The sequence below is a fragment of the Colossoma macropomum genome, unplaced genomic scaffold (assembly GCF_904425465.1).
Source record: "Colossoma macropomum unplaced genomic scaffold, Colossoma_macropomum, whole genome shotgun sequence".
In the NCBI taxonomy this organism is placed as follows: Eukaryota; Metazoa; Chordata; class Actinopteri; order Characiformes; family Serrasalmidae; genus Colossoma; species Colossoma macropomum.
In genome coordinates, this window is record NW_023494795.1 from 2,020,289 (window position 1) to 2,032,814 (window position 12,526).

General features: G+C 41.7%; 1 protein-coding gene across 2 annotated transcripts in view; it reads right to left on the bottom strand.

The window, feature by feature from the left end:
* Positions 1-12,526, bottom strand: part of mpv17 (mitochondrial inner membrane protein MPV17) — a 42,704-nt gene that overhangs the window by 13,876 nt on the left and 16,302 nt on the right. For both annotated transcript variants that reach the window (XM_036581184.1, XM_036581183.1), the window contains 2 exons: positions 1,956-2,071; positions 634-726 (listed from right to left, as the gene is read on the bottom strand). In XM_036581184.1, coding sequence (XP_036437077.1) covers positions 634-726; positions 1,956-2,071 — 209 coding nt within the window. The remainder of the gene's footprint in view (positions 1-633; positions 727-1,955; positions 2,072-12,526) is intronic.

The window sequence follows — 12,526 nt, forward strand, 5'->3', positions numbered from 1 at the left end:
AAAAGTGTGTATATATATTTCAGCATACAAGCTGTTTGGATGTGTAAGTTACCAATGCCATAGACACAAATTTACCCCATACAGTGACAGACCCTGGCTTGTGCTCCTGGTAACAACCTTGAGTGTCCTATTCTTTGGCCCAGAGAACACAACAGCCATTATATCCATAATTAATCTGAAAGATTTTCTTGTCAGACCACAATACAGATTTCCACTGCGCATTAGTCCATTTCAGATGAGCCAAGAAGCCAGAAGCTTTTCTGGATGTTGCTGCCGCACGGCTTCCACTGTGCACAGTCCAATCTTAACAGTGTTTGTATTTGTGGATGCAGTGACAATGACTATTTGTCGAAGTATTCCAGAAACACGCAGTGCTGTCTGAGGGATCAACGGTAGAGACGGTACACGTTCAGATGTGTTTTTTACCCTTTATGCACAGAGATTTCTCTGGATTCCCTGGCAGTTTTAATGACACTATACATCATAGGAGAGAAATACCTAAAATGCTTACCATCACGTTGTGGGATGTTGTTTTTAAACTGTTGGATTACTCTCTCTCTCGTTTATTTGGAATCAAAGTCTGCAGATGTAAAAGCTGCCTATGACAAAATGGTACTGAAGATACAGTCTCACCTGGTCAACCAGCATTTTCTTCAGGGCAGCACTTTTGGTCCCCCCAGTGACAATTCTGTCCAGTACCTTGTACCATCCACCAACAACTGGTCCCTGGAGTAGAAACAAAGTTGACAGTTCATATGCATACATAGGTCAAAAGGCTTGTCAACATGTTAAAGTTTTCCCAAAACACTACTTACTTGCAGAAATGATTGACTGCATAATGCCAGATTATTAACAGGACTCCAAAAAATGATAGGAGAAAAACCTCAAGTGGGTATCAGACAGTGACCCATGAAGCCTCCTGGACACACCTGTACTGTACATACAGTTTTTTGCATTTAAAAGTCCAATCATACTAGTAAATCCATGTGTTTTAACGTGTAATATACACCGATCAGTCATAACATTCTGACCACCTCCTTGTTTCTATGCTCATTGTCCATTTTATCAGCTCCACTTACTATATAGGAGCACTTTGTAGTTCTACAGTTACAGACTGTAGTCCATCTGTTTCTCTGATACTTTGTTAGCCCCCTTTTACCCTGTTCTTCAGTGGTCAGGACCCCCATGGACCCTCACAGAGCAGGTACTATTTGGGTGGTGGGTCATTCTCAGCACTGCAGTAACACTGACGTGGTGGTGGTGTGTTAGTGTGTGTTGTGCTGGTCTGAGTGGATCAGACACAGCAGTGCTGCTGGAGTTTTAAAACACCTCAGTGTCACTGCTGGACTGAGAATAGTCCACCATCCAAAAACATCCAGCCAACAGCGTCCTGTGGGCAGCGTCCTGTGACCACTGATGAAGGACTAGAGGATGACCAACACAAACTGTGCAGCAGCAGATGAGCTATCATCTCTGACTTTACATCTACAAGGTGGACCGACAAGGTAGGAGTGTCTAATAGAGTGGACAGTGAGTGGACACAGTGTTTAAAAACTCCAGCAGCACTGCTGTGTCTGATCCACTCAGACCAGCACAACACACACTAACACACCACCACCACCACGTCAGTGTTACTGCAGTGCTGAGAATGACCCACCACCCAAATAGTACCTGCTCTGTGAGGGTCCATGGGGGTCCTGACCACTGAAGAACAGGGTAAAAGGGGGCTAACAAAGTATCAGAGAAACAGATGGACTACAGTCTGTAACTGTAGAACTACAAAGTGCACCTATATAGTAAGTGGAGCTGATAAAATGGACAATGAGTGTAGAAACAAGGAGGTGGTCACAATGTTGTGCCTGATTGGTGTATATTTTCATGTAGCTCTGTGATTGGGTGATTGGGTGAACCCTGGAGGCAGTAAAAATGGTAATAAAACAGCAAGAGGGACTTACGACGAAAAAGAAGCCAATGCTCATCATCTTTGCGGTGCGTCTCATGCTGTGGTTGGCCAAGCCACGCCGTTCAATCAGCTGCTGGGAAATAACATCACCTACCCCTACCAGAGAGCCTGAAGGAAAGGGGGAAGAGAAAAGAGGAAAACACAGTAAGAACGAAAGTGTGTGTGTGTGTGTGAGAGAGAGAGAGAGAGAGAGAGAGAGAGAGATTGAGGGACACAGTGTACACGAGTGAAAGAGAAGAGGGCATCTGTTTGGCCCCACTTCCCAGCATGAGTGCCAGTGCTCAGGTAAACATGCCAACACTCGCACCAAGGAGAGCAGAGAGGAAAGACTCATTCAAAAGAACACAGTCCCAGTTCACCTCCACACTCAGATACCGGCTAAATGAGAGGAAGAAAAAGGCCACATGAGGACTCGATAGTGACAGCTGGTTATAATACTCTGAGTGCTTAATAACACCTATGAAACACAACCTATCAACAGCTCAATTACAGTAGCATTGAATGCCAGGTCCTTCTCAGTCAATGAAACTACAGGTTGAGGTGATCTAAAACTCCTCAGTATCATCTCTTAGGTGTAATGTCTCATAAATTTAATTCCTGTGATAAAGTGTTTTCTTTGTGATGCATGTCTTTGCATGTCTTTTTGTTCTGTCCAAAATACTTCCTGCTACCACTGCATGAAAAAATCATTTTCTACAAAATACAACTAAAACAAAAAATAAAGAAATACCACTTGAACATAACTGCCTGCTGTTAAAAAGTTTACACATCATATTTTCTGTAACAGGACTACATTCTGACCTCAGTAGAGAAGAGTGATGAGGTTGGCAGACAGCTAATAGGCTAACAGGCTATTCAATAATATTTAAAAGCAGGCTTCTAATTCAGACCTTTACAGAAGGAGCTGCTAAAACTGTATGCAGAATAAATCATGTATAAACAACAGATAATGTACGCCTGCTTCAAGCTTTATAAGCCTGGGTTTAAGCAACAACCGGCATCAAATGCACTCCATAGGCTCAGACACATACAGCTTAAGAACTGTGCATGTTGCAATAAGCTCTCCTACTGTTCTAATAGAGGAAAATCAGGTGTGAAAAAAAACTCACACCCCTGTCAGTATCTTCATCTCTACACGTGGTGGTTATTTTTCCAGGTTTTACAACACTACAAACTTTATGACATGACAATATCACTCGTCATGCTGCTTTGTACATAGGCCATACCCCCATACCCCAACAAGAATAAATATAAATAAACACATACAGTAAAGAGTAACAAGAATGTTTTCTTTTCAGAGCAGCAGATGTTTAGGAGCTGGTTAGAGGAACACAGGTTTTGTTCCAGATGTCTCCTTGAGGTCCCCAGCCAGCACACAGACTTCTTAAATTCTAACACCAGAACACATTTTTAAATTAATGAAGCACTAATTAGCCAAACTAGGTATCGGACGATAGCTACAAATAATACTGGACTTCAGGAGCAGAAGTTGAAAAATTAATTACTGTATTAATCTTACTTAAATTTATTCTAATATCTGTGTTTTTTGTGCAGCCGCAGGAGGGATGGTAATGGGACACAGTCAGTAACTGTTTAAGCAATAGAAGACGAGAGGGAGTGTGTTATCGTGAAATAACATCACTGTGATTTGGTCGCCGTAGATCATCACAGCCGTGATGTTATTGGCGATAACACACTCCTCGAGTGTTCTATTGCTTTAATACAACAGTTAAATAAATAAAGTAATAAATTAATAAACTGGGCCGTGAACGTGACACTTAATATGTTTTAATGTTCGCAGTTCCTTCACCAAATTAGAGTTCCTTAACGAGCAGCTTGTTGCTACGTCAGAGTAACGAGCTCCGCCCACTCGCTGCACAGCCGGCAGTTCGTTCTCCAGCTCCTTACACTAAATTCCCAAACTGTCATCACCACTGAGCAGCTTTTCAGTCGGCAGCTGAGACAGAAGAACAGCTAAACAACCTGGAATCAGCCAGAAATGAACCCAACACCATTCACCAAACTAAATGGGCTGTAAGATGCTTTACAGACTGGCTGGAACAAAACAACATTAATACTGATCTGGCAAAAACTGGCAAAACTGAGCTGAACTTGATATTGCGGCGGTTTTAATGCTCAGTCTGATTTAGTCAGACTCTGAAGATCAGACTCCACGTTTGGCGAATGGTGTTGGGTTAATTTCTGGCTGATTCCAGGTTGTTCAGCTGTTCTTCTGTCTCAGCTGCCGACTGAAAAGCTGCTCAGTGGTGATGACAGTTTGGGAATTTAGTGTCGTCTCATCATCAGAGTCTGACCAAATCGGCTGTCGGTCAAATGTGATCTTAAAAGTGTCCGTTTTCTGTTTGTGGCAAAGTAAGAAGTAAAAACGTTCAATGTCTTGAGCGTCTCCTACAGCTGTCACAGTCTCAGCGGAGTGATACAGTGTTTGTGAAAAAACCTGTGATGTTATGGTGAAATAACAGCACAGTTAGAGACGCTTCTCAACAAATCAGCTTGCGTGGCCGAAACTAACTCTTGTATAAATACCAATAAAGCACATGCTAGGTGTTCCTGATAAAATGATCTATAATTGTAGCTACACGGTTCGTATACTGAATAAACTGGCAACTTTAAATGAATCTCATTTTTCTTTTATTGAAAATGCTCGATCTAGATCTTTATGAAGGACTGTATCGTACTCTGTAGTGCCAGGACTCAGAGTTTGTGTGCACTCGTCGAGGGGGAAACAGTGCACAGCACAGTTCTGCTCCAACACGACTGATTCACCGGGCATCATGATTTAGATGTACTGATTCAGGCCTGTGAACAAACAAAACATTGCGCACCACATGACTGAAATAAACAAAAACTGTGAGAGTTAACAAGACAGCTGTGAGAGGGACACTTGCCGCCAAGAATATTAATACGGTGCGGTGATATAATCCTCACTGACTGCTCGCTCTGAGCACTCAGGATGACAGGACACTGATTAATGCTTACTCAGCCCACAACACTAAATCCTGCAGGAGGTGAGAGGAAGAATTAAAACATTACCTTTTAAAGAAACTATCCAATCACTTTACTGTCGCCATTAAAAATCTTTGTTCCAAATCAAAGACAGAAAAATTCTCACTAAAATAAACTTTATCCTTTATTTTACGTTTGTCTGGATTATCTGAAAGGCGGCAATGGTTCATTCACTCCGCAACAACCAGGAACAGCACAATGTTTAATCGCTGCCCCAACACAGTGTCCACGACAGTAACTCTGCTACACTGTCTGCAGTAACAACACTCTGCATCACATCACTGTGGATGGGCGGAGCTCAGGGCTCAACGGCTGGTCATATTTAAATGTGAACATCACCATGAAAAGTTGTGAAACAGTGTTTATCAAACAGTTCATTCCCATTAATTATTTTATTTCTGTATTTGTACTTTGCAAAGATTACATTTAGACATACTAATGTGATGTTATATATATATATATATATATATATATATATATATATGTATAAATTAGCATTTTTTTTAAATCTTGCCTTAGGATGATGTTAGAATGAAATTTCCGATAGAGTCCGGCTACAGACATGCACTCTGTGCCACGATGGCAGAAGCAGCCCAACAGCACGGTAACATTTGGCTGCTTCTGCTTGGTGATATAATCACTTAATCCATTTTTCATCCATAACACAGATAGAAAATTCCATTTTATGTACCTCCCTGTTCAAAAAAGTCACAGAACCTATTAAAAGTGTCTGCTGGTGGTGTCCAGTAGTCACTATTGGTCTTCTGTGTTTTCCTGATGGGTTAATTTCACAGTGTAAAGGATTCAAATTATTTAATCAGGTGTTTTGGAACTGATTCCAGATACAATCGTTTCCGAGTGGTCCCTAACGGCAGGTTTAGGTTAGGCGGTTAGGTTTTACTCCTAACGGCTCTAACAGGCTTCAGCATAGTTTTCATTTAATTCTTCTGCTAATAAACCTGACATTAACGTCTTATCGTCTTGGTTTTATTTTGAAAATTTTCATGTTTAATTACCTTATTATCAGTATGACAACATTAACATACGTTCACTCATGTTTTTCTCCGTTTTTGCTCATAAAACCACTAAACCCTGTCGTGGCAGAGCAGCACTGACATCATCGATACGCTGGCGGCGCATGTCAGGCTGAGAGTGCATGTCGGCAGCCAGACCTTCTCAAACTTTCAGTGAGAAGACACTGAAACCCCCACTGACACCCTCCACAAAAATGGTTTTGCAGAACAGATTAGTGGAATCTTTTTGTTTTACAAAATCCAGCACAGCTCTAGTCATAAGCAGTAATTTAAGAAATTCTTCTGTGATATCCTTCAGAAAACAGTTAGGAACGAATGCAGAAACTAGGATGACCCAAGCTTTTCCGTGATACATGACAAGGTTGTGTGAAAAGGTGTAGAGCAGTGGTTTCCTATGCTGGTCCTGGAGGTCTGCCTTCCTGCAGGGTTTAGTTCCAACCTGTATTCAATAAGCTGCCCCGCCCCTTAATTAACTCTAATACATCTAATCCAGTCAATCAGAAACCTTACATTTTTACAATATATTATATTGAGTAAATAAACAGTAATGTTGCATTAAATGTGCAGAAGTGTGCTGGGATGAGTGAGGATGTGTCACAGAGAAAACTTGTTACAGACAGAACTTTATACAAAAACCTGAAAATTGATTGACAGCCTGCAGTCTTAAAGCAAAGGTCGTCGAACTCTGAAGAAAAACTAAGACGCTTTGTGATCAATTTTTTATTGCATTCAGTGCAGAAAAGGGTAGAACAAAAACAGGGCAGAGCTTGGCCGTGAGACACTTTCACTGATGCAGGTTTATCAGTACGTAAAAAGTGTTACTGGGAAACAAACACGCCCACCTGATGACTTCATATTATCCTAAATAACAAACATAAACGGCGCCCGAGCAGATCAGAGCACAAACACAAAACCCTAACACAAAGCAGCCAAAACACCTTTGCCCACTCCCTCAGGAGGCCATGACTCACCGCCATTCAAACAAGCCTTTCAAAGTCATTGTCTATAAGAAATCATCTCTCTGAAGGCCACATTCAAAAAGACCTGACGCTGTGGCTCCTGTGAATGTGCAGCACAGCTGCGTGTCGATTCATCTCAGTCAAACTCTTTCCTTCAGGATTCTGACTGAACGTGCAGGCAAAGGGAGAAAAACCTGCCAACACATCAGAGTCTGGGTTTATACGCAAAGATTTTCTCCAATCTGATTGAAAACATTCCGATTACAGATTCAGACTGAGGTGTTTATTCTCACTCTACTCAAAAATCTGATGGTAAATCTCCATTTACATTCACACTACAAGAAATCAGATCCAGAATTCCACGCATGCGTAGAGGACCACTTAGTGTAGACGTTACCATGACAACCAGCATCACGTGAGTCCAGTCAGAGTGAGATGAGCAGCAGTGAGCAGTGCTTGTGTTTTTAATCACTATAAAAGGATGTCAGACTCAGGAAAACGTCCTTCACATGTCCTTATTAAAGAAGGCCGAGAGGAGGACGTCGTGTTCTGAGACACATAAGCTGGACGTCCGTCCCACCGCCGTCCTTTAAAGATCAGAGCATAAACTTCGTCTCCTCTGCAGACCAGTTTCTGCTCCGCCATGTTGAACGGTATGAACTCTCACTATGACGTGACGAACATGATCAGAACGGACTTAAACTTTCCGATAGGGAAAGTAATCAGATACAGGCGTTTACACAGATATTGTTCTTATATTTAACGGATTATTTACAGGATTACTCACCTCGATCAATCAGACAGAAACCGTATTCCAACTGGCCTCAATCGGACCAGTCATGTCCAATTGAGGTCTGTACATGGACGTATTCTATTTCGATCGAGCTATTAGTTGGATTATTAACCGATTATTATGCTGCATGTAAAGTGGCTATTGTGTCAAAGAGTGGGAGCCATAAGTGTTTATATCTAGATTTCTGACAGAGGGTGTAGCGTGGAAGCTATCGCTCCAGCAGTGCATACTCCCCTATAAGAGCTCCCCACAGCTAGACTTGCAAAGATTCTTCTCCGATTTTTACGTTTCTTTAAGGTCTTTGTTTAACATATATATCAGAATGTACAGCATTTTTTGTTTTCTGAACAGCGCAACAACTGACCTTCCGTAATATCATGTTCTTTCATTTGACTCATTTTCTATTGTTATGATGATGCTAACTGTAACAAGTCTTTAGTGAATTTAATAATTACATTAATTTAGACTTCAAAACATACTGTATTACTGCAGGAGCCTATTAGCATCTTAGCTATCTGAGCTATCCGCCAAGCTAGTTAGTCAAGAGTTAACTAAACCTTATTATAACATATGTTTACAGTCTCAGACACATCCAACATGTCCAGTGAAGGTATGCGTGTCTTCTGCCTCAACAAACACATTTACTGCTCTCTTTCATTTACATTTATTTCCCTCAACCCAACACACTCAATTCACATTCTGTTTGTTGCAGCATGAGTGAAAACTAAAAACTAAGAAAAATGATTGAAGTCTGCTTAAATAACTGTGATTACCTCAAATAAGTGATCAGGCAAATACATAATTATTATGAAAGGCCCAATATTTAGAATTATATGTTGTAGTGATAATAAAACAGTGGTAAATCTGGGCACTATTATGCCTTACAACACTCTGCATGCACCTCTTCGAGGTGACAGAATAAAACAATGATAATAATAATAATAATAATAATAATAATAATGATGCAGTACTACGCAAAAGTCTTAGGCGCCTAAGCACATTAGTTAAAACATTCATGTTTATAAGTGTCTTTGTGTTTGTAAAAATGCACTAAAAGTAACAAGAATTTGACTTTATATTGATATCTTGGTGTTGGTTTGAAGAACAAAGTTTGGTTCTAGAGTTCTCCTGAATGCTCCCAGCCATCACATGGATTTAGTAAATCACCATCACACTATTAATTAAAGAGTACAGTACTTTGTACTGATTACCCAAACCAGACAACTACAAACAAAATCAGGCTGACATGTGGGGAGGTTTGGAAATGGACACTGACATACATTAAATCGGTACTTGGCGTATTAATGTTTCTTGTATTGATTGTAATTTTTTATAGGGAAATAAACGCTTACTGCCCAGATAAATTACTTTTTCTTTAAGAGAGTAAAATGTTTACACAGTGCTATTTGCTTTAGTTCACAACCTTATTTCAAAATTTATAAAACAATGTTGTTGTAAACAACGTTTCAGTCATCAGTCAGCATTTAGAGCTTTCAGAGGCATTAAACCTTTCAGATGTCTTGTTTTTATCACTATGAACATTTCTGACTCTGTAAGAACGGCGTACTTTACATCAAACTGCTCTGAATGACTCTGAAAACTTTTCTCATAATTAGACTGTTAGGGCAAAGTTTGATGTTTCTTTAGATAAGGCCGATGCAGATTTAAGAAACTGGCAAAAGTAAAAATGGCTACGTTCACATTACAAGCCTCGTTGCTCAAATCAGATTTTTGGCTCAAATCCGATCTCTCTGACACGATGGTTCATGCTCGTTTAGGTAAGTGACTCAAATCTGTCATTAATGTGACGAACCGGCGTCCTGAAATGACCCTCATGAGCTCATCCTACTCAGTAACGTCACGTGAATGAATCACGTTCATCATCAGCACAAACTAACGAGCAGAACGAGCTTCGCTGAGAAGATCATTAACTCTGATCAGCTCTCAGCTTCATTATTAGAGCGAGACGAAGGAGAAAAAGGTGAGATGAGCTGCTTTTCCACCGTTTACAGGCTTTAACTTCTGTTCGGCGCTGCTGCCATGGTAACGCTGAATGATGGCGCAGTGAAAAAAAGCACATGAATTCTGATCTGAGCGTCACATTAAGGTCACATGGACACGAATCGGATACGTATCCGATCTAGGACCACATATGAAAGTGGCTCAGGTCGGATTTGAAAAGATCAGATTTGTGTCCACACAGCTCTAAAAACATCAGATCTGAGTCAAATTAGGGCAAAAAATCAGATTTGTGCCACTTCAGCCTGGTAATGTGAACGTAGGCTTAGTGCCTCCCTGCGGCTCACAGTTCGAGGGCCGCTGGCTTAGACTACTTTAGCCACAGGGTACACATGAAATGTCTTGGCACGGCACATAAACTGGAGATTGTGCAGAACAGCACAGTGTTATCTCTGGATTTTTAGGGAATATGTTTACATTTCACCCACAGACAAGCTTTTATTTCAGAGTGCAGAGAGGTGGTCAAGCGGCTCCACTGCTCTGTGTTTACAGTGACGTCATCAGCAAATTAGTTCTCTATACATCTGTGGTGGGAGCAGAGCGGGAAAGCTGAATGAACTGAGGCTGCTGAACGCGAGTGATAGTGAGTGATGAGACATGGACACAATGTGTGTCAATCACCCTGACAGAGCCGTCTCATCCGATCGGCTGGAAATGTCACAGGTCCTCTCTCGCTCCACCGTGGCTTCGATCAGCTTAAGTCAAAGCCGTCCGGCACCGAATAAAGCCATGCATTATGCATGTGCGCGTAAGCAGCCAATTCGCTGGACAGTGACACACATCGGAAATCCTCAATGAATACAAACACAGAGGAGCACGAGGACCTCATCACATTAGCACTGTACAAGTCTACGATCCATTTCCCAGAGCATCCAGTCTTACAGTGACCACTCAGATACGCGTACTGTTACTCTCTCAATGCCACATCTTAGACCCATTATCCAGTGGCTTATTAGGATATTGGCAATATGTCTGATTCTGCCTCGAGGGATTCCTCAGTGTGATCCCTCCCCACTACGTATGGAGTGGCAGGTAAACACCAACACTTCCTACAGCACTCACTGCTCGGAGAAGAGGGAGGCAAAACAAACACTGGCTGCACAAACTGACCCGCAGAGGACAAGAGAACAGGCATCTCTTACACTCTTAGAAAAAGATGGTGCTTTAAGGGCTCTTTAGTAAAGAAACTGGTTCTATGTAGAACCATAAACACTCAAAGAAGCCTCTGCATGATTAAAGGGATGTTCAGATTGATGGAGAATGTGCTGTAGATGGTTCTATATGGCACCAGCGTTCTGCCATAATTAGAATGCCAAGCTTGTAACGACAGAAGAACCCTTTCTGGTGCTATAAGGGTCCATTTTTTAAAATTCGTCAGAGTGCACATTACGTTGCAGTGCATGTGGGGAAGTGTAGAGCAGTGCACTGTGAAACGAGCCAATATCAATAGAAAATTAAAATACTTTTGCGGGCCAGATACATTTACATTTATGGCATTTGGCAGACGCTCATCTCCAGAGTGACTTACAATTTTAATAATTTTACACCACCGGTGGGTGAAGGCAGTGTTAGGAGTCTTGCCCAAGGACTCTTATTGGTATGGTGTAGGGTGCTTATCCAGACAGGGATCGAACCCCAGTCTACAGCACAGCAGGCAGAGGTGTTACCCACTACACTATACCAACCACAACGGAGAGGATTGCGTCAAGGGCCTGATCTGGACTTGTGTTTGACACCAGGGCCCTAGTAGCGACATTTTTCCACTCCAGCTCACAGAAAAGCAGTCAGTGTTCACTCTCTCACCCTGGAGAGGAAAGAAAGCTCTCAAGGAGGCTCCCCGCTCTCTGAGATATGTTTGATAAGGCCTGCTTTCCTTATGAGGACAGACTGCAGCACTTCAATGTGTATAATGAAGCAGAAAGGCAGCAGGAGAAGCAGTGAGAGAAGAAAAGTCTCTGGGTGGAAAGCGCTGAGCTCTCTGTTCTCTCCATCCCACACTGAGTTAGTAGTGAGGGCAGAAGGGTGAACCCAGTCTTCACACTCCAGCCAAGACGGCCCAAAGGTGCCTCTGGTTCCACACACACACATCATACTCCCACAGAACACAGCAGGTGACGTCACGCCTCATCTCTGAGTCCTGAACAATGAACAGAGCGTCCACCACACACTCCAAACGAAGACATGACTAACTGTGAGTCTACAAACAGTGACTGCTGTCCTGCTAAGGAGGTGGATTAGTAAACAGTAACGTAACATTCCCTTTATATTCAGGCCTCGTCTGTAATGACAGAGACAACACAACGATCACCAAAAAGCGGCGAAACAGTCTGCTGATGCAAAACAAGCACAAAAAAAAGTTTGGGCGCCCTGGTCAGGTGATATGCTTTGTTGGCTTTCTAAGTCAAAAGTTAACACATCCTCTGATACTGAGGCTATTTAATCTCAGATCAGCAGCGATACAGTACAGACTCGGATGAGAGACAGAAACAGACTTAATTAGAGACCCAGTATCTTCTTATTGTGCATGGGAACAAAATCTTTGATGCTTATATCACGTTTAAAATGCTATATTCACATACAGTACTGTGCAAAAGTCAGAGACCACCCTTAATTTATTTAATTATCAGTCAATAGAAGCAATTAAGTACAAGTTATTCATTTTCAGAAGGAGGGGATCTCTGAGGAGATCAAATATAAGATAACCTATTTGCACAAGAAGGAGAAACTAAGT